Source organism: Pelmatolapia mariae, linkage group LG18 (assembly GCF_036321145.2).
Source record: "Pelmatolapia mariae isolate MD_Pm_ZW linkage group LG18, Pm_UMD_F_2, whole genome shotgun sequence".
Lineage (NCBI taxonomy): Eukaryota > Metazoa > Chordata > Actinopteri > Cichliformes > Cichlidae > Pelmatolapia > Pelmatolapia mariae.
In genome coordinates, this window is record NC_086243.1 from 27137574 (window position 1) to 27160443 (window position 22870).

The 22870-nt window shown below is 39.3% G+C and overlaps 2 protein-coding genes and 1 non-coding gene across 3 annotated transcripts in view; all 3 read right to left on the minus strand.

The window, feature by feature from the left end:
• Positions 1 to 1854: 1854 nt before the first annotated feature.
• On the minus strand, positions 1855 to 1928 carry trnar-ucu (transfer RNA arginine (anticodon UCU)). The gene has a single exon. It is a non-coding gene; the product is annotated as a tRNA-Arg (tRNA).
• Positions 1929 to 3494: 1566 nt separating this feature from the next.
• Positions 3495 to 7241, minus strand: sdhc (succinate dehydrogenase complex, subunit C, integral membrane protein). The gene is made up of 6 exons (XM_063461818.1): positions 7202 to 7241; positions 6211 to 6270; positions 6012 to 6113; positions 5193 to 5254; positions 4058 to 4221; positions 3495 to 3751 (listed from the first exon to the last, which is right to left on the minus strand). Exons 1-6 carry the CDS (start codon positions 7216 to 7218, stop codon positions 3647 to 3649), a joined length of 510 nt encoding a protein of 169 aa, XP_063317888.1. The 5' UTR covers positions 7219 to 7241; the 3' UTR covers positions 3495 to 3646.
• Positions 7242 to 9082: 1841 nt separating this feature from the next.
• The window catches only part of atp1a2a (ATPase Na+/K+ transporting subunit alpha 2a), a 50754-nt gene continuing 36966 nt past the window's right edge, over positions 9083 to 22870 (minus strand). The window contains exons 19-24 of the mRNA XM_063462883.1: positions 21234 to 21357; positions 16709 to 16854; positions 16477 to 16607; positions 16107 to 16208; positions 15801 to 15892; positions 9083 to 9413 (exon numbers count right to left, since the gene is read on the minus strand). Coding sequence (XP_063318953.1) covers positions 9385 to 9413; positions 15801 to 15892; positions 16107 to 16208; positions 16477 to 16607; positions 16709 to 16854; positions 21234 to 21357 — 624 coding nt within the window. The 3' untranslated portion in view covers positions 9083 to 9384. The remainder of the gene's footprint in view (positions 9414 to 15800; positions 15893 to 16106; positions 16209 to 16476; positions 16608 to 16708; positions 16855 to 21233; positions 21358 to 22870) is intronic.

Sequence of the window (22870 nt, forward strand, 5' to 3'; positions counted from 1 at the left end):
GAGGGAGGGGATTTTAATACGATTTGGCCCGTACCACCGGGATAACAGGGCCAGAGCAGGGGCCTACTGGCTGAGAGCAGCATGAAGGAGATGGAGCGGATAGTAAGATCTTACCATAGCGAAAAATCATCGTAATGTTGCTATAATATCCCACAGTGAGTCATCTGACCTTATCTGCCTTTATGGAATTTCATTATCCCCTGTTGTACATAAGCTCGCTTTATCTAAAGTTTCCATAACCTACCTACAGAGTAGGTACAAAATTTTTCTCCTGAATTCAGACCTACATATCTCATATCGGGTCATCTGAAGCTGATTGTCACGGTTCTCAGTGGAGTATAATGTTTCTTATCATTGATGCTATGGAGCTATTACTTATATCTTGCAGATAGGCCCACTACTATTTCCCATCGGTTAGATAATTTGCAATGGTTGCCTAATGATTTAACCGAGTCCTTGGCCTTGTGGAGTTGTGGGACTTCCGTTTCCTCCCTATTTTCCCAGAATACTGAAAGTCCTACTTTGCTGAGACGTTATCGTTTCACAGTTTGTGTAGTAGTCCATTAATATTTCTACATCATAATGGTTACACCCTTGGGAGTTTTACACATGCTTGCAACGTTAAAGGGGAGAGTCCTTGTAGTTTTGACGTTTTTGACGTCAGGCCCGTTTGGGAATCAGGATCCAAGGGTGGAAGGGAGAGAGGGAGGAGGGGGAGGGGTTGTTCAACTTGCCAGAGAGGATTAAGGATTAGTTTGCGGGCGGATTAGGTCTGTGTGTGGGGAGGCATGATGGGGTTAAACATGGATGGCACGACAGCCCAATCAGTGGTGGTGGCAACAAACTGAAACCGAGGAGGTGGGGTTGAATGAAAAAATAAATAAATAAATAAAAAATTATAAAACCCATGGGGAAAGCGGGGGGAGTGGTAGGGGAGTCGTGGCGTTTGAGAGATCTTCAAGCAAGCAGCTGCTTTCCCACACTGAAAGCAAATAACTATATCAGCTCTGGGCTCCCAGATTTGGGGGGTTTAAAGATGGAAATAGTCCACCTTCAGGGATCCTTGAAAGGATTCCAGAAAGGTCCCCACCCTGATTTCCCTTAATTAAAAATACACAATGACTTCCACCAACTCTTCTTCTCTACTCGCACTGTACAATGTAGTTATGGTCTTTAATTCAATACAGAATCTGCATACAAAAAAAATCAAAAAAAAATCTTGAGACGACACCATTTTCTAGCACTATGAGTCATTTATGTTCAAAGTAAACCGGAGTCTTTATCTCTCCCTCTGTCTCTGAACCGAATGGGAGGATGGAAACGCGGCATCTGGCATCATTAAACACTTGTTACGAGGACGGCAAAAGGCTTTAAACGTTTAGCTGCTGCCGCTGCTTCAGGAAAGCTTTTTGCTCTGGTTTAAATGAGTGAACTGCCCCAGGTGCCGAAACCGTGAGCGTGCGCGCGTGTCCGCTGGTGAGACTGTGCAGTAATGTGCTCGCGTGATAACTTAGCGCGCAGCCTGGACAGTAAAGCTGGGAAGGAAGCCCCGTGAAGTTCTGCTATGGTTTCACGCCTTTTCCCTATTTCAAATCTGCATATTTTAATGAGATGACCTTTGCGCGGTGACTAGGCTCCTGTGAAATTGCCAGGCCAGATGCACTGTTTTTGAGCTTCTGCAAAATAAACACGACTATGAATCATCTTCTTTCCACCCATCCACCCTTGCCGTCGACAGAACAGAGCAGCCCTGTTATGCACATCTTATCTGCAAAGAACATTTTAAAAAAATGTAAGCTTTATTCTGAACCCTTCTCATTAAAGGAAAAAATTACAGCCGGATCCTTACATCCACATCTCTGCCGGGACTCGAACCCGGAGCCTCTGGATTAGAAGTCCAGCGCGCTATTCCATTGCGCCACAGAGACTGAGGCACCGTTTTTTCTATCAAAACCGGGTTTATACTCCCCCTCCCAGCCCTGCGCAGCATCCTCACCACCCCTCAGCATCAGGACCGCAGCTCCGTGGTGTAATAATTTGCCAACCGGTAGGGGGTGCTGCCGCCGCATAATCATCAGTGACTTAATGTCTCATAGAAACAGTGGGAACTCCCGCTTTTCATCCCCCATTTGTTTCGTGCAAGTTATCTCGTCAAAAATATCATTATGGTGATGTTATCGGAGCAAAACTAAAGGATGGAACATTGTGCATTGGAAATGCATCAACAACTATGAGCCAGAGTGCTTGTTGTTTGTAGGGGAATGAAACAGCCAATACTTCTATTACCCCCCATTTCTTTTTTTTACTCCCAAAAAATGAGAAGAAATTCTGCAGGGTTTAGTGCAAACAGTCTATAAACAAATTCGGTCTTGGATCCCGCAGAGCCTGAGCAATTTTCCCGTCCATCACAATAGAAAATTGCAGACCAATGGATGTGCAGCTCAGGTGGAAATGTGCCTGTTGTGTGGATAGGACTTTGTGTGGGGAACCCTGCGTATGCCAAATTAACAGCAATCAGACAAAAAACTCATGTACGGAGAGGCATTTTGCAAGTGTTGATGTAACATTGAGCTGGCAGTGGTTAGGTATAGCGATGCCTGTCCAGCAACAGAGCTGATATGACTCTGTGGAGATTACACCATCATAAGCACTGAATTAACTTGAATTTTACAAATACTGGCAAAAACAGTTTGCTGTGTCCTTTAGAAACAGACTGACAAAACGCATGACACAACAACCAAAATATATATTTTCATCAGTAAACCAAAAAGACATTCTGCCTAACAGGCATTTCCCCTCCAGGCATCAGTTACAAATTAATGAGCCAATTTTGTTACAGCTAACCTCAGAACATTTACCTGTTTTTTGTTGATCTGTATGCACTTGTTACTGTACGCAGCACAAGCGGGAGTTGGATCTGACTTTACATCACAGCTTGCCTTTATTCACACTGCAGGACAAAAGCAGGTGAGATGCAGTGTGTATCTCCTGTGCGGCTCAGTTGGAGGTAAGGCCCGAGGCAGGCTGCCGGTGAGGAGCCTGTTCACATGCACAGCTTCCACCACTGAGTTGCCTCTCTACATTTCAGCCTCTCCCTTTCCTGCCGTTAAAAATGTATCTGAGCATCTGCAGCCTGGATAAGTTAAAATATAAATGACAGCCTACAGTTTTTTTAAAAAAAGAGTGCCAAAACCACAAGTACACCTTTCTGTGCACAAACAACATCAGCAGACACACTGGTTGAACTGGCAGTGACTGAGCACTCAGGGCAAAGAAAAGTGATTAATGATTTTGACGTCACAGCACGATTAGGCAAATTACATAAGGCATGTAGGACATGTCTAATTTTGGCCGCTGGTTGTTGTTCACACTGAGAACAAGTGTGAAATAAACTGGGCCACATTTGCATGCACCTTGCACTCTGCTGCTGCATTTGCTGACCCCAAAGACTCTCCAAGTGTAATTAATTCAAAGGAAGAAACATCAAAACATAATTTCTGAGTTTAGAATAAGATAATCCTTTATTGAACACTTTGACGACAGTCTGCATTAGGCCACGGTACATATACACAAAACAAAACTCCCACAGTGAAATCCAGTTCGCGTTCACTTTAACTCGCTCTGTTCATCACGTCTGGTCCTGAGCTCAGATCATGAGCAGAGCTATTGACGTGATGACGGACAGACCAATGACTGTGTAGCCGGTGCGGTAGACCTCTGGAATTTTGAAGCCTTTGCCCATATCCCAGCCCTGATTAGATAATAATAAACAGAAGAAGATCATAAAAAGAACATTAAGCACACAAATACAACCTCAATTTATAAATGTTGGCAAATCTAATTAGTAAAATTAGTAAACATGACAAAAGCAAAACAAAAATCTGTATCCTCTTAAAAGCTTAAGCTAAGCAGTCCAGACACCTCATAAAACATGCAAATGGAAAAACTACCAAAGAATTTCAAACAGACTCTAGTGTGAGGAAGAAAAAGGTAAGCAGTTCCTCGGTTAAATCATTAGGCAATTTAAAAAATGAATTATTAAATCATTAAATCTTACCAAGTGGCGGATGCCGTTATAGGTGTGGTAAGATACTGGGAAGGCAATCCCGAATTTGGCCAGCCCAGTGAGAAATGGACCAATGGACAGTGAGTGGATTAAATCCAGGTAGTAGGGGTAGCTCCCTGGCAAAACCAGCGCTGCCACCGCAAATGCTGAGATAGCTAAACACAGACAGAAATCCTGAGACCACAACACCTTTCATAATCAGTAAGAAATTAAGACATGTAAAAAGAAGCTCCACATGCTTCTAACATTTTCTCTCCATAAGCCACTTTACCACATGATCCAGCTCACCAGTAATTTTGCAACATGTGAAAGCCTCAGTTATGTAAATACTTTTTTGTTGTTTTTAGCTCTTGCTGGAGTGACAGCCAAATAATGGATCTGGATCAAACAAGCGCTTCTTGGGCTGCCTGCTACAATGCACTGAACACAATGGCTCATTTAAAGCGTCTATTTCTGTATTGCCTGGATGATAAAGAATATAAACTAAACAACTCTGTGTGAGAAAAGACATTCTTTAAAATATTTATATACATACAGAAAGCTGCATTGAAAACTAAATGTTAAATACTGACTGTTATGTTTAGATGAACTGATATGGCTTCCTGTCAGTTGGTGACAGTTTTACTTCCCTCACTGTGAATCGAAGTTGATTTCAGGCACGTGATTACTCATGTGATTCTAATAGAAAGCTGAGAGACAGTGAGTGGCACTTAATGTCCGAGAGGTAGCGTGGCTGTTGAGTTTGGCCCTTATCGAGCCAATTAACACATAAACAAAGCTGATTCAGCTTTTAGAGCATGTTCCATGAAGGTCAGCAGCACTGATATACAATACCACAATGACACGTGTTTTACTCCAGGCGAATGACTGAAAGCTGTTAGCCATCTAGTGTTAATTTTCACATTTTAGGTTTAATTGTATTGAACAACTTGTGTTTTGTAATTCCAGTAAATGCTCTTAGCAGAAATCAATAGTGACAGACTAAAATGCCCTGAAGACATTTCCAGGGTCACTTAAAAGCTGACAGTGGCTGTATAGCTTCTTTCAGAACTGGTACTTCAAGGGCAAAATTAAATCATTTACTTGCTTTAACTTTAATTTTGGATGGAAAAAACAGATGTGTTACCTCCACTGAGCCCAATTCCAGTTCCTCTGTGCGTGATGGACATCATCATGGGGACAGACCACCTGAGATGCAAAAAAAAAAAAAAAAAAACAGAGCACATTTAGCTTTCACACATACAGGCCTCAACTGATGATTATTTTAAATCTTTAAAACAGTTTTATGATGAATGAGGTTTTGATTTACAAGTAACAACACTGCAATTTTTACATTTTAATCATGGAACTTTTATTTTGTGCCAGTGATGGATGCACATGCAAAGTTTTCATGCATAAATATGAATAAGCTAATGCTCTAGTACAGAATAGGCTAAACCCGGTAAAAGAGTATGACTTAAATCACTGGATTACAGATTGGAGAAGCTAAAGATTGTTGAAAGTGTTAAAAAAAAGGTGCCCTGAGTCATCACAATGATCCCAAATGACAGAAAAATATTAAAGTTAAAAAAAAGGCAGCTGAACCATGAGGGTAGCCTAGTGAGAAATTACATATACCGACATATACTGAACAAAAAAGGGGTTCTTTGCTGCAGGCGTTAGGATTGCAATAACTTGGTGACAGTACATTATAAGGTGCTTATTGCACTAAATCACAGGTATTTGTGGGTTGCCCTGCTGTTTTATTAGCTTCGAAAGAATGAAAAACCTGCACAATCAGAAAAATGACTTTAAAAGTAATAATATTTGCAGCTCAGAAAACGTGTTGCTGCAGATTTGAGGTGTCTCTGAAAACATAAAACAAATGGAGCAAATGATTTTTACTTTAACTGAGTCACGTCTGAACAACACTCTGAGTAGACACCAGAAGGTATGCAGTACATACTTGTAGATGGTGATATGGGGAGACATGGGTCGGTTTAATCTGGAATTTTTGTCCCAAAACTTGTTCATCTCCTCCTTGGCTGTGGATCCCATTGGAGCCACACTGAAGAGGAGAGAAAATGGGGTGGTTACAGAAAAAAAGTTTGCAGTAGCACCTATGTGTGCATTTATAAGCACTAACAAACAAGCACAGAACTCACTGTCTGTACAGGACACTGTACTGGGGTTTGGAGAGACAGACACTCTGACGTCCCAACGTCCTAAAGACATAAAAAAAAAAACAGGTTTAGATTTGAATCCTGGTTTACTTCAGAGTAAACCAGCAGCACCATGAGAAAGATATGTTGTAAAGATGAAGATTTTTCAATAAGTAAACAGAGCTAAATTGGAACAAGGGGCAACAAGTCAACAAATTAACATAAAAAAGAACAATAACAAATACAAAAAAATAGGACACAACAGAAGGTTTGAGCTTCACTATTATTCATACTGTAAAATTGTCAATACTGTCAATAAAAATGCTTAAGAGAGAATGATTTGTAGTTCGTTGTTGTATTTTTTATAGTTCTATAAACAGTTATGGTCATAAATTTTGCATATTCGTTGGGAAAACCCAGCAATAAGTAAAGCCAAGTCTTAACTCCAGCTCTAGAGAGAAGAGAACAGATGAGAAGTGTCTGTTAAACAAACTCTGAAGGGTAATAGGTTCACTTCTACTAAACAAAGGTCTGTTTCACATTTAAGGTAATTTAGACAAAGCCTGACAATCATTTGACCTGGGTAGAGTTACGACACTGTAACAGTGTAGTTCGATTATCACTTAACACAAACCTAAATCAAACAAATTCAGATTATCAACAACGAATCAAGCATTTGTCAAGCGGTCATATGAAGATTAAGGCGCCAAATAACCGCTTACGTCTGTCATTATTAAAACTACCTGTCAAAGTCCACTCTCAGATAACCAAGAACATCTGACGCTAGCACGATAGCTACAGTAAGCTAGCGGCTTTCCACCACACTTGCGGTAAACAAGGATAACAAATGGAGACTACAAGTTACACCGAGGCGCGTCGACCTCAAACGTGCATTTAGTTTATTATACTTTTTCTCTATGCGCCTCAATAGCCCAAAGAACAAGGAGTAAAAGCTTCCCAGAGCCCGAAAGTAATGCACCAAAGATAAACTGACCTTAGAAGCAGCGCCATGTTTGACGGGCAGTGAGCGGAAGTGACGTTACGGATGTTGTTGTTCCGCGGCGTTATCAAAAACCTTGAAGAGATTCTAGCTTGATAAGGAGTTTAAACTGTCTGAGTGCTGTAAGGCATGGCGTAATGTTGAAGCTGACGTATAATAATTAGGTTATTTTACAGAAAATGTCTGTTTTACTGTTGAAAAAATGTGGAACATCATCTGGAACCTCTTTGCAGCAAAATGCATCCGACTTTAAACGAAGTCCCATATTTATTCACCATTTAAGGCTGAAATCAATTTTTACTTTAAAATACTAAAATAACTAAAAAATATATGTTTCCTTCACTTTTATGAACTTCATGTTAAACACAAGAAATTTAGACAAAAATAAAATAGTCACAGAAACATTTTATTTTATTTAAATCAGTATGCTAATGGAAATGAAATCAATATAAAAATGTAATGAAAAGGAAATGTGACTGTGTAGGTAAAATGTAAAATTAGGTTACATTTTTTAGAGTTTACTTCTTGATTTACAAGTGATTTTCTCTGGGTGCTCCGACTACCTCCCACTGTCCAAAGACAGTTATCAGCATCTGTAAGTGAATGTGAGCGTTGTTGTCTGCCTCTCTGGTACCCCTGTGATGTACACAACCTGTCACCTGCCACAACCTGTGCCCTACCTCTCAATCTCACCCGATGTCAGTTAGTATAGGCACAGTCCACTTGACAAAATGGACTGATGGAAGTATTTGTACATAGCTCTGTGGTTTTTAGTTTAAAATAATTGCAACAACCCAGATGCCCTTCCTGACACAGTCCCAAAGGGATTTATGTTTTGAGGTTGAGGTTGAACTTGGGAGCTTTTTGCTTTTTAGGCAAATGCATAACCCACTACACTAAGGAGATACTCTTTTATAACAGTTCCTTGTCAGGATTTGGTTGCTTTCTTTCTGTAACATGACAGCAACATGCAAACACCGAGTCTTTGTTTTCAGAAAAATTCCGACATATCGAATTTTTATTCCTTTCAATCCTTTGCTTTCGTGGGTGAAACACAGAGTATTTTTATCCACTGGGGGAACAACTTTCCTAAATCAAATCTGCACAGGATGCTGAAAGAAAATATCAGATTCATTTCCTTTTTCATGTCCGGTGATGATTGCAGTTTAAGTCTGATTTTAGATGAGAAATACAACTACTTAGATAGTGTGTGAATTCTGTCTGAATCATTTTTATTTTTTTCAATGCCTATTTTGTCTGGCTGCACCGACTAGCTTAGAGAGCCCAAGAGAAGTCACAAAGATAAAGGAATATTTTTTCAAGAAGATCATTATTGGAATATCCTCCCATTCATCAATTGCAAGAACAAACTAGCCCACCAGTCATGTCTTCTGTCAAGTAAAATGGATGCATGGAACAAGTATTGTAAAATGGGAGCTCCATGCATTCCACACTCATAAATACAAATAATAATAATAATAATAATAAAGTTAGTGATGCCCAAAAGCTCTTCTAGATATTTCCAATTACCTCCTGTCACACACAAATCAGCCAGGACATTAAAAACATCTGTGTAATATTGTACAGATTGTGTATTCCAACAGACAAAAGAGAGAACCTGGCAGCAAATACTTTGGGTCTTGTTGGCTTGTTCCTTCATAACCTGCAGATGCTCAGTTGATTGGATCCAGCATGTTTGGAGATGACTGTCCTTGGGGTCTGCAGCAATGTTCAGAGGGATGGCACATCAAAATCAAGTTGCTTATATGACTTTGCAATAGGGAACAATACAGATAGGTGAGTAATGTTTAAATGATGAGCAGACATACTTTGGAATACATTTTATTTGTCAAATTTAACACAAACAACATCTGATACTCCCTTCCAGCCAAACGGGCCACAGTACATCACTTTGGTAGCAGCTTGTGTAAGGCACAAAGGTTTACATTACTATCACTCTGCTGGAAATGTTTTCTGATAAAGAGAAAAAAAAGAGAAAAACTCAAAAGCCTATTTTCAGCAGTATTTTTCTGATAATCAGATTTGTGAACTGATCCATGCAATATTACAACTGACAGACACGCACGCACAGTTTTACACTCATGAGTGCAAACAAACACATCTATGCATACACATGCACACACACACGCAGACCTCAAACTGACATTTTCTGAATGTTAATAATATGTCTCCTGCTCCACCCAGCCTGGAAGAGATGAAGAGAGAGAGGCAGAAAGACAAAGAGAGAAAGTGTCAGGGAACAAAATGACAGGCGAGCATTTTTCATAATATCCTTTTGTATCGCTCTATTTGTATTCATCTCATTGCCTTTGTCTCCGTACATTTCCAAATGAATCCCCTTATAACTCTAAGACTTTGATCAGCCGCCCGTGACACACAGATTAACAGAAATGATGAACTGTCACGATAAATTGTATTTGTCTCCCCGTGTCTTGCCCCTCATCTGCTGTAAGGCTGTGGCAGTGAACAGATTTTGAGCCATTGTAAGGTGCCCGTATCATCTGCATAATCTTCAGTACATATCTCAAGAGTCTTCATCAGCCTGCTTTAATTTCCTTTCTAATAATTTTCAGCTGGCTCTGGTGGTGTGGGACAGGTTTAAGTTTCCTGGTTTCCTGGTTTAAGTTTTACATATGAACATGAATAGGCTGAGATCAGCTCTGCATGCTATATACTGCAATTGCAACAATAGGTTGTGAACCCTTTAGAATTTTCCATATTTTTGTATAAACATATCCTAAAATATCCAGTTTTGCTAAAGGAAGAAAAACAGAACAACATGAATTATATTACACAATAATATTACTTGGCCCTTAACATTTTGAGGAAAAAATAGTCAGTATTACAGATCTGTGAATGGCATCTGAACCTCTGTTTTCAGCATCCCATGTGACACTTTTTTGCAGCAATAAATGCAAGTATAAATATGCAGTAAAAGGTGACCAATTCTGCACACTGGCTTCGAGGAATTTACACAAAACTTTGGGTTTTCTCACACAAACTGCTTGCTTTGGGCTGTTCCACAATTTCTACAACATAAAGGCTAGGACTTTGACTCGACTATTGCAAAACATTAACTGTATTCTTAACCTACCACTCCTCAGTAGAAATATTTTTGTGCTATGAGTTGTTTTCTGGCTTTATGCACTTTTCTTTTGAGATTCGTATTCTTGACTTTACTGTGAATGTATTCAAATTAAGGCTGGGTAACATGAAATTTTTTTTTTATATCAGTCAGTGAGATATATTGTGATCTATATCGATAGATCACAATATATGTACTTTTAAAAATAAATAACATAGGTTCATAATTCTTTCTGAAGAAAAAAACAGGAAATGATGGATACAAAAAATATTATTTATATAATTTTTTTTGTTTTATCTTCTGCGGGAACAAGTAAAGATATTGTTTCCATTTTTTGTGTGGATTTTCCGGCACAATGTCTTTCATTTTGTGAATATTAAAACATTTCATGAAGGAAACATTAATGAACACTAAAACATTATTTTGGCAAATACTTTCTCATACTCTTTTTTTTTTTTTTTTTTTTTAAATGTTAGTTAACTCTAGTCTGCACACCTAATGCTCACCTAAACCTGGATCATTAGAGTCATGTAACCCATGACACCAGCAGTGATCATGCATGATATGACAGAGTGCTGAGCGAGGCAGAAAGGATTTTACTCAGATCTGTGCAAGTGGAGTGCTGTCAGGAAAGGAGGTGGAGGAAGGCCATACATGAGAGCTGGAAGGTGAAAGCTCAGAGGAGGACATACCAGCATTTGAGGAGCCTGAGCAGGGTCAAAATGATGACACCCAAAGTTCATTATGGATGAGAAGTATTGCTTAAGCTAGGGCTCTGAAGTTGTGGGATTTGGTTTCTCGACTGCCGTATAGGACACCGGCCTGTGAAGCAAATCATCTTTTTTAAGGAGATGTCACCTTCGAGAGAGCTTTAGTCTTTGCCCCCTGATCGGACGTTAAGATCATTTGTTACTCTGATCGACTGGCCAATCTCGAAGAATCTGTCTCAACTTATTGAATTGTCTATAACTAGGAACCAGTAAAGTTGGATCCTAGGTTATCCAAGTTATGTCATGAACACAGATATGCTGAAGAATGTTTTCAGCTCCAGAATGCGTTACGTTTTAATGCTACCTTTAGCATTAAAACTTAAAACCACTTCCTTCTGGTTTGTGTCGTCTGACATCTTTTAGTCTAAGACCTGGTTTGCTCTTTACTGTTTGATGTAATCAGAGGTCCAACTCTCTTGGCAGTAGTTTCAGTATGGTTGAAATTAAAGTGAAAAAGGCAGGAAATGTAGAGTTAGCATATATATTATATATGCTTATATTATATATACTTTTAGGATATATATTATTAATCAATTAATAATTAATATAAATCAACAGGGTAAAAGTGTGTAAAAATTTCTTTTCAGCTTCTCAGCTGAAAAGGCTTCTAGAAATTTGTAATGCCTGAAAACTTCAGAGCCCTACATAATACAACACTTCTTATTATGGAGGGTGAGTACCATCACATTGTTGCTGCTCAGGCTCCTTAAATGCTGATATGTCTTCCTCTGACCTTTCACCCTCCTACTCTAATGTCTGGCCTTCTTCCACCTCATACCCCTGACAGCAATAAGACTGACCCCCCCGCCACAATTTTGAGAAAAATCCTTTCTGCTTCACTTTGCCCTTTGCTTCCTGAAGTAAGGACAGAGGTTGAAAATGCAATGTGATAAGTCCACTGGCTAAAATTTGTTTCGGAAGCCATAAAATTACTCTACATTTCTGAAATCGTATTAAATCTTTGACTCTCAAAGAAGATCTCAAGAAGCAGTTTGATTTTTAGTAATGGAAACATAATATCTGCAAAATTATTATCACCTAATTTTATGGTCATAAAATCAGAAGCTGCAGTTCCCATCATTTTGGAAATAAAATCCATGTGCTGTCTCAGCTCAACCCCCACAAATGTGGGATGTCCTCATTCATGGGGATGTCCTATTTACAGTACAGCAGGACTCATATAGATTGCATAAATGATCGCTATATCGATTTAAACAGTTTTAAAGTTTTAAATAGACCTTCCAACTTTCAAATGTAAACAAAGGAGAAAATAAATAAAACCAACTAGTGCTGTGAAGTTGCGGGATTTGGTTTCTTAACTGCCATACAGGACACCGGCCTGTGAAAGGGATCACTCAATTGTGATCCACTTATGCTTCACGACAACATATCAATTAATAATTAATTAATTCTTAAAAAAGCACAAGAAGTGCAGTTCTGACTCAGTGAAGTGGGCAGTGAGGCTCTTATATGGATCAGATATGGATCAAATCTGATGTGGTAGCAAAGTGTGACTCAGATGTTCTCCTGTCTCTTTACTTTCCACGCGCAGCTGGAAAAGTGCCGTCTAAGAGAAATGGTAACGAGGGTCAGTTACTTGAATCGTTCACTTAAACCTGACATTTTTGGCTCTGTTTGTTGAAACATTACATCACATCTTTTACAATAAAGTAAACTGTTGCAGTTGCATCAGTGTCTCTTTGTTTTTTGTCACGGGGCATGGTACACGAGAAAGTGTCTGGGACTGTAAAGTCTTGCATTGTGCAGGCAAACATTCAGCTGTGGATTTTGCAAACATTCTTCTTTGTATCTTTGCAACTTTAAATAGCCAGAAATCTTTCCACACAACTGAACATTTCAACGGAGTTCTCGTCTTTTGAGCCTCGGGCTGTGTTCGATGCGCTGTCATGTTTAGCAATGCTTTGTTAAAAATTTATGTTATCATTTTGTCTTTTATCTTACTCACACTCCTAATGTACTGATGTGTATGGCTACAGTAGCCCAAACATTAGCACATGTGCTGCTGTCAGTGGCTCCTCTTACGCTGTGTGTGTCTTAACCTGATGTTGCTTTAACTCTATTCCAACCAGGGGACTAATAAGACATAGCACTCTTCTTGTTGTCACTGGCTGTCAATCCGTTGTCTATCAAAACATGGCTAGAATGATTAGTGATGCCTTTACATTGACCATTTCCAATTCTTCATTTGACGAAAAGGTAAATTGGAATAACTGTCTTTATCCTTTTATCATCAAGCCGAGTTCAAATATCATTCAGGCTTGTCTCTGTCTCCTTGAAGCCCTGCAATGCAAGCCATTGTTCAGTATTTTGATAGTGGACAAACATGAATATTAGACAGTGTGAGAGAGGTCCTTAGATGACCAGAAGTTTCCTCTGGTTCATTTGTTACCTGCCAGACTGTTGAACATCAGTCATGAACAGTATGTATGACTGTGGATTGGTGAAGTGCAGACTCTTTAAATATGGTGATGAGCATTGACCAAGATTCTGTGAAAGTTCTCAGAGGTATAACATGTTGTAGTAACGATACACTTTGAAAATCATGTCCTCCAAAGATAAGACTTTAACAGATCCCTGTTCTTTAGGCTCATTAAAACATCACACCCTCACACCTGATTTTTAACATCTAATTAACTGCTAGAGGTCTAGAGGTTCACATACTTACAGATATGTAATACTGTATAGTTTCTCTCAGTAAATAAATAGCCGAGTCTAATATTCTTGTCCTGTTTGTTTAACCGTGTGCTCTCTTCTTGAGTGACATTTTCTCTGTATTCTGTAAGCCATATATTTTTGCAGATATATAAAAAAGGTGCCACAGATGTTTTCATACAGCAGCATTTAGCACAGAGGAATGGTTTTCATTTTTGGGAATAATTAGACATTTATTTATAAAATGTATTACCCATCAAAAGTTTGGGGCCACTTAGAAATTAGTTTGTGATTGATTGGTTGTTAATTATCATTGAATTCTGTTTTCTACTATAATAATATAATACCCATTTGTTCATGTCAGGACAGCAGAAACTGTTGCACCGGTCAAATAAACTACAAAAAAATCCTAAATGAAAATACACTAATATTCCTTTTCTAAGCAATTAAAACCATGTGCAAATTCTGGAGTTTCCATATAACAGTACCTACTACGTCCTTAACAAACCACAACAGTCTGGCTCTTGCTCAGCTGTGAACCACAGTCGCTCAGTTCTCTTTCTGTTATGTTAGCTTTGTTAGTACAGGCATTATTTAAACATATTTAATTATTTAGCAGTTTATTTAATGTAATAGCACTCGTTTATTTCAATAAGAACACTGATGAGTTTCAGAAGAAAACACTTCTTTTTGTGGCTTTTTTTCTCCAAACAATAATCAAACCAACAAAGGCTGATGCTCCAAACACTCAACTAGTCAATTTTTTGCTTCTTTTAATCAGCAGAACAATTTTTTTTTCAAGTGTGCTAAGGTAATTAGAAAAGGCTTTTTTCTATGATGAATGATCATTTAACTTTTTAACCTGAGAAACCTTAGATATCACAATGGAGCACAGAAGTAATTGGTGATGAAAATGGGTTTTTCAATGGGCTGTTTCATTTCTAAAATGGATATTTCAAAACAGAGACATTAAGTGAACCCAAAATTCTAAGCAGTAATGCATGATCTTAATCCTTCCTGGATCAGCTTTGACTGAAAACTTGGCCCGAGTATCAGATCACATTAGATTTCAATGACAGAGCACACTGCCAGAGAGTGCTGCATTTACTTGCTATTTTGTGAGAAATCAAACCTGGAAGACAATAATCAGTGAAGTGCTGCAGAGTCTGCATTTTTGAAAGCTGGAGAATTGTTCAGCATTGACTGGTTTGCATTCTGCTGGATGGCTGATAGATTTCAGCTGCTTTACTAAATGCTGGGCATGAAGGATCATTTGTGGAAAAAGCACAGCTTCTGAATGATGTTTAACAATACGTGTAAAAATAACAATAATATTAAAATCTGTCTGGAAAACATGGTGAATTACTAAATTTACATAAAGTCATATGAAATGTGAGAGTTCAAAAAGACAGCTGCTTCCAGTGGTGAAAGATATTGCTCTCAAACCCATGAATCACAGGAGAAACCAGATGAACCAGAAGAACTGCAGTGATGGACTGTGAAGCCTGCATTTGCAAGTGTAAGAAGTTGTCAGAAATAAACTATGCTTTTAATATTACACCAAAATTAAAGCTTACTTCCTCTGCTGTAAATACACTACACTCGACACTGCTGGCTACCTGTACTTTTATTTTTAATCTCAGTCCACACGACTTCAAGGTGCTTTTATATATATAAAAACTTTGTGCTTGTTTGGAATGACATTGAACTCAATCTTCTTCTACAAGTCACCATCTGTCAAATGCTTGCTGGGATGCTTTAGGTGAGATCAACAGAGCAGAGCTGTGGCAACACTGTCAATCAATGTGTCCTTAAAGGACTGGACAGTCTTCTCTTTTATGGTGTTTATTTTTACAAGGACGGAAGGCTGAGCGAGTTACACAAGGTAGAAGGAAAGCTTTTAAAAGTTTGGCACATGTGGTGGTTGAGATAGGGGTATCAACTACTATACTGCACCATCACTTGATTATTATTCTAGCTTATTAAGAAGATAAATAAGCTTAAAAAATCTTTTAATCATGGTTCTCCCTTAATAACTGCTTACCTCCTGGTTGCCTCCGCAGAATAAATTTACGGACCTCATCGTAAATGAAGATGAGAAGACTGTATGGTATGCCACAGAACCACCAAAGGATCCTGAGGGGGGAAAAAGGAAGATGTGGTGACTCACAGGCAGAGTGCAAATTGTTAAATTCATTGCAGCCATTTTTGAATATTAAGGATAACAACATGGTGTTTAAGAAGATCACAGACTACATTTAAAGTCCAGAGTGACAGGCTAATGGCAGCCTATTAGGTCTTTAAGAGGTTATTTTTCAGTTCAGTGGAGATATGCATATGCAGAGCATACTTCAGGGGGTACATGCGCAAGGCAACGTCCATTCCAGGGCAGTAGGAGAGGAAGGCAGCCAGAGCTGTTTCAACAAACAGGCCAAAGATCAAAATCCTGTTCCTGTTAGGCAGAAAAAAAGTGCACATCAGAGAAAAGAAAAGGTTTATACAGGTTTATAAAGCACAGAACATTAAAATAGCAGTGACGATATGATCCCAGTATTAGCAGCCTCAAATAAAAGAGCCAAAATCATTTTTCATTTTGAAGAATTAAAGTACCTTTCTGACTACCCTCATTTATGCATCGATTCTACATGCTTCAGTTCCTCCTTCCATCAGCACTCTTTTCCTTTCTTCCACCTCCCTTACTTCACACCCCACTCACTTACTTCATCCCCTGCTGAAAAAGGGAGTTCCTTCTTGTCTTGCAGATGATGAGATCAGCCCACTGGACGACCACAATGCTGGTGAAGAAGGCCGTGTGGCAGGTAAATTCCACAATCTTCCTCTGTTCATAGGTCTGCCAGGATGAAACACACATTGTATTACTCATGCGTGAGAGTGGAAACATTCATTTATTCATTCAGGTCATGTTGGCGAGTGTCAGTCCCCATTCCTTACCCACTGCTGCCCAAAGCTGTCCTCCAGGTCATTGACTTCACGGTCATCCCAGTCGATGCGGATGCCTACTAGGTTTCTTGGGAGGAAGCCGTTTTCAGCCAATATCACAAAGTAGGTGAAAAAACCAGCCAAAGCTTGGATCATACCTGGATTACAAATATGAAAGCCCATTCATAAGACAGCAATGCAAAAACTCATTTAGATGATCTAAAAATAATGTAACATTTTATAGCTGTTACATTTCAAAGGTTCATAAGGTCCAACAATGGTTTTGTAACTTTGTAACTTTTCTAATAAGTGGTATTATACTGTAGTGAAAATTAAAATTTTAAGTTATTTCAGAGAGGAAAGCGATACTGATTTATCACTGTCCCATTTAAAACACAGTAAATATTCTGTTAGTGTTAATTAGTTAATGCAAACATCATTTTCCAAATAGATTTGTGGTGAGAAGTTTATGCATGGCTTGGATTTTGTGGTAGCTTGTTTTTAATGATTTATTTAAATCTAGGGGCAGCACAGTGGCATGGTGGTTAGCACTGTTGCACACAGCAAGAAGGTCCTGAGTTCAATTCCACCACCAGTCTGGTTTGCATGTTCTCCCTGGCTTCCTTCCACAGTCCAAAGACATGCAGTTAGTGGGGATAAGTTAACTGGAAACTCTACAGTGGCTTGCAAAAGTATTCGGCCCCCTTGAACTTTTCCACATTTTGTCACATTACAGCCACAAACATGAATCAATTTGATTGGAATTCCACGTGAAAGACCAATACAAAGTGGTGTACACGTGAGAAGTGGAACGAAAATCATACATGATTCCAAACATTTTTTACAAACAAATAACTGAAAAGTGGGGTGTGCATAATTATTCAGCCCCCTGAGTCAATACTTTGTAGAACCACCTTTTGCTGCAATTACAGCTGCCAGTCTTTTAGGGTATGTCTCTACAAGCTTTGCACATCTAGCAACTGAAATTCTTGCCCATTCTTCTTTGCAAAACAGCTCCAGCTCAGTCAGATTAGATGGACAGCGTTTGTGAACAGCAGTTTTCAGATCTTGCCACAGATTCTCGATTGGATTTAGACACCAGACAGGTCAGGGATAAAGTTATTGAGAAATTTAAAGCAGGCTTAGGCTACTAAACGATTTCCCAAGCCTTGAACATCCCACGGAGCACTGTTCAAGCGATCATTCAGAAATGGAAGGAGTATGGCACAACTGTAAACCTACCAAGACAAGACCGTCCACCTAAACTCACAGGCCGAACAAGGAGAGCGCTGATCAGAAATGCAGCCAAGAGGCCCATGGTGACTCCGGACGAGCTGCAGAGATCTACAGCTCAGGTGGGGGAATCTGTCCATAGGACAACTATTAGTCGTGCACTGCACCAAAGTTGGCCTTTATGGAAGAGTGGCAAGAAGAAAGCCATTGTTAACAGAAAACCATAAGAAGTCCCGTTTGCAGTTTGCCACAAGCCATGTGGGGGACACAGCAAACATGTGGAAGAAGGTGTTCTGGTCAGATGAGACCAAAATGGAACTTTTTGGCCAAAATGCAAAACGCTATGTGTGGCGGAAAACTAACACTGCACATCACTCTGAACACACCACCCCCACTGTCAAATATGGTGGTGGCAGCATCATGCTCTGGGGGTGCTTCTCTTCAGCAGGGACAGGGAAGCTGGTCAGAGTTGATGGGAAGATGGATGGAGCCAAATACAGGGCAATCTTGGAAGGAAACCTCTTGGAGTCTGCAAAAGACTTGAGACTGGGGCGGAGGTTCACCTTCCAGCAGGACAACGACCCTAAACATAAAGCCAGGGCAACAATGGAGTGTTTAAAACAAAACATATCCATGTGTTAGGATGGCCCAGTGAAAGTCCAGATCTAAATCCAATCGAGAATCTGTGGCAAGATCTGAAAACTGCTGTTCACAAACGCTGTCCATCTAATCTGACTGAGCTGGAGCTGTTTTGCAAAGAAGAATGGGCAAGGATTTCAGTCTCTAGATGTGCAAAGCTGGTAGAGACATACCCTAAAAGACTGGCAGCTGTAATTGTAGCAAAAGGTGGTTCTACAAAGTATTGACTCAGGGGGCTGAATAATTACGCACACCCCACTTTGCAGTTATTTGTTTGTAAAAAATGTTTGGAATCATGTATGATTTTCGTTCCACTTCTCACGTGTACACCACTTTGTATTGGTCTTTCATGTGGAATTCCAATAAAATTGATTCATATTTGTGGCTGTAATGTGACAAAATGTGGGAAAGTTCAAGGGGGCCGAATACTTTTGCAAGCCACTGTAAATTGCCCATAGGTGTGAATGTGAATGGTGGTCTGTGTTGCATGTGTTAGCCCTGTGACAGACTGGCAAACTGTCCAGGGTGTACCCTGCTTCTTGCCCTAAGACAGCTGGGATAGGCTCCAGCCCCCGTAAAAGGGATAACTGGCAGAGAATGGATGGATATATTTATATATATAAACACACATACAGGATCAGGGTGGACATACCCCCACTAATATCTGATTAAATGTCTCTTGGGAAGTTGCACCACAACTAGATGCATTTAGTAACCATCAGTAATGTTTTGGCATGATTCTGGCTGAATATTAAACCAATCTAAGGGAGAGAAGATTCATTTAAATTGGTTGGTGAACCTGTTTGCTTGTGTGGATTAGAGAAAAATCCAAAATAACTTCAAACATGTGCACTAATTTTTGTTTTTTAAAGTAATTAAAGAGGTAAAATAATTCCACCCTGGAAAAAGAACAACTAAAAAAATAATTAAAAGCCTACATAGGACCTGGCGTCCACATATGTGGACATCACATTTTGAGCTGTCTAGACCACAATACTAAATTTTGCTCTACTAGGGCCTGATATCCTCTTCGCAGAAACTACATCAGGTAAAAAGACAATTCTTTGTTTTTACATTCATCAGGTCAATCAGTCCAAATAGCAAATAGAAATTAAAAATGCATGCCATGAAAGAGTTCGGGTCTTAGGATGCCAGTGATGAGTGTATTTGAACTTGTGACCACAAAAGTATGTGTTGGTTTCTTTAGGCTACTTATTTTGTGTGTTTACTTTATCTTCTTTACCTGTCTTGCAGCAGTTACAGTTAATCTATAATTTTGTTAATTAATTAAACGTTAATATAGTTTCTATTATTTCTTATTATTAATACTGAAACACCTACTCATTTCCAGCAAATGTTGTAGGAAAGTGCAATCCTGTAAAGCAAACTGATGTGGCATTTTAAGATGACAAATGCAACGTCTACCTACGCCATCAGCAAATACATTTTGAACATGCATGGCAACTGTGTAACTTGTGTGCCATAACAATTTTCCACACGTATTTTTGAAATAGCAAGCAGGCCAAGGGATTAAACTAAAACCTGGACAATATATACTGACTTATATCCCTACAAAGTGCATATTTTGAGTCTATAGTAGCTCAATCCATTAGTGTTTGTCAGGGAAAAAAGCAGCATAGATTAATGTATTTTCATCCCTCTTTCCTCTGTGACATTATTTTTTAAAGGTAAATAGCTCCAGACAGCTGAGTACTGCCATAATAGGTGTTAGTGACTTTTAATTTGATGTTGGCAAATTCGTTTTGTCAGAGTAGGCGTAACATTTTCAGCAGGATGGACATCTTACTGCAGAGCATAAAGGCTCCACTTATACCAAACCTTCAAAATGACTGATCATGGATTAAGACAATGGTTATTAATTACTGTGTTCATGAATTTGTTACATTAAAACTCTTTGCCAGGTCAGTGTTTATGTTTAAGGTTTTTATGACATCATGTCAGTGACAAGAAGCTGGTTGCACCCGTTTTAACTTTTTTTCTCACTGGCAGTGGTTTGTGCTGCTGTTGCATTCACTAAGTGTCACTCAGGATCACATCATCAGTAGGTTTTTCAGGACTTGTGGCCGTGATGTCACAGCAGTGGTTTGTAAATGTGATTTGTTGAGCCCTGCAAACATTTTGCCCCAGCGGTGTTTATCTTGCACACATTATGGGAGTTCATGAGTTACCGGCTGTTTAGAGCATGTTCAATTTTAAGATTGCATGTCATCCAGTGAGGCCCTGTCATAGTTTGACCTATTTAACAGCCTATAAAATGAGGCCAGTCTTTGGTTTTTCGCTATTCCCAAACCATGTAAAACCAAAGATGAAAAAGCATGCATTGAAGTGAGGCTCCAACGGCTGGAACACGACCAAGATTAAGCAGAAAAAAAGTTGCACTCTCTACTCTCAATTTGCTCGAAATGTCACAACAATTAGAGGAAAATTGTGGGACTATCTGCTCACCTCTGGATCTATTTTCCTTTACTGTATGTGCCTACACATTTACAAAGCCAGTTAGAAATGCCAACATTTCTGATAAATGTCAATATTTAATGTTTATATGCCTGTGATGTTTATTAGGGCTGAATCTTCACAAGAAGAGGCCTGTCACAGTGATTCAGGTTTACAAGCTGCAGTGCTGAAAGATTACGAGAGGCCAAACCTATTTGTCCGTATGCCATGCTGATGAGGCGTTCGTTGACCAGCTTGTCTGTTTTGGGGTTTCTTGGTTGTCTTTTCATAATGTCGCTCTCTGCTGTCTCATACGCCAGGGAGATAGCTGGAACCTGGAGGGTATGGGAGGAACAGAACAGAACGACCTCGGCTTAAGCTCCCTGTACGATGAATGTGCAGGAATTTGTCTTTGTGGCATCTGTACAAAGGCATGATGACAATTCCAGACACAGGGAAGACTAGACTGTTAATATAATCACTCAATCACTGAGTAGAGAGAGAAAAGGGAGAGAAACGACAGGGAGGGAGGGAAAAAAGAAGTAACGACAGTGACAGAGAGGGAGGAGGGGAGAAGAGACAAGAGGAGAGAGACGGATAGTGAATTTCAAGACATTCATAAAACAGGAGGCTAGAAAGGTCCCTGTAATAAAGATCGTATATTGGCTGGTTTTACCAGGTAAGCAACAGAGCAATATGTGTGACTTAGGGCAGGAATCTTTGGGTCTTAGGAGGGCTTTGAGGTGTGGACTTGGCATTGTGTGAAACTGAGCGCATGCTCTGTGGTGTACAAATCCACTTTGTTTTGGTGTTACACTCCCCTGACCCACTGCAGCAGTGAAGAAAGAAGAGGATAGAGCATGAGAGAGGGATGTGTAGACAGAGGTTGTGTTTTTTTTTTTTTACACTTTTGAAACTACATGTGTAAAAACTTAGTCTCAGTGTTGAAGCATTCTTAAGTGTGCTACATCTTGCTTTGATAAGCATCCATTTCTGCATGGTAGTACTTGCTAAAAATAATCCTAGCAGACTCCAAGTGCTGATTGTCACTCCTAAATCTGAGCAGAGCCCTCCAGCCTGTAGCTTGGAGTGGAACGTCGCTGTTAACAAGCTGTTAACAGCTTTACCACCATTGGAAATTTGTACATTTCTGCACTTTTGTACTGTACAATAAACACTTCTCGAGTACTTTTTTTTGGCTAGTCCTACTCTTCAAAGCTCACATCCAGCTGTTTGCTCCACCAGCAGTTACTGAATACATGAAGACATGTTACTTTGAAGGGAATGGTTTTTATATGCAAAACAGGTGAACAAATTTGTGTGTTTAAAAAAAAACCCCACTTCTGTCATGTCATCTTTAAAGAGAAATTCAACCAATAAAGAATGCAGTATGTCTGTGATCTGAGACAGCTGAGTAAATATTTGTCAACAGGAACAAATCTGTTCTGCTGCTAGGAAACCAAAGAAGTTCAACTTTGATGTCACCCAAGTAAAATAAGTCTGAACTGCTTTATTAACAATGTTAGCAAGCAGTTCCTCTTTATTTTTAACCTGTGGGGGAAAAATGTTTCTTGGCAGTGGGAGACTATTTCTAATATATGTACCTGATTACGTGAGAAACATTGTATAACAGCCAGTTTCGGGTGCACACTAATGGCTCCTGGGTGAGAGCAGGAAAAATTAAAGTTAAAATAATGGACACAACTGAACAAGTCTTTCTGAATATATTCATTGTGTGATTCTTTTTTGTTGTAATGATGGATTACGCCCCTCAGGCAAGCAGTGTGCCAGCAACCCTCTCTTTTTTTTTCTTTTTGCTGCTAGAAATACAAAGGAGAGACTGGCATC

What these genes read in the sequence shown, in the direction of transcription:
- sdhc (XM_063461818.1), bottom strand. An exon ending in TACAGTGTCCTGTACAGACA is followed by an intron (nt 6,114 to 6,210) that starts GTGAGTTCTGTG and finishes TCTCCTCTTCAG; the next exon opens with TGTGGCTCCAATGGGATCCA. An exon ending in ATAACGGCATCCGCCACTTG is followed by an intron (nt 3,752 to 4,057) that starts GTAAGATTTAAT and finishes TTATCTAATCAG; the next exon opens with GGCTGGGATATGGGCAAAGG.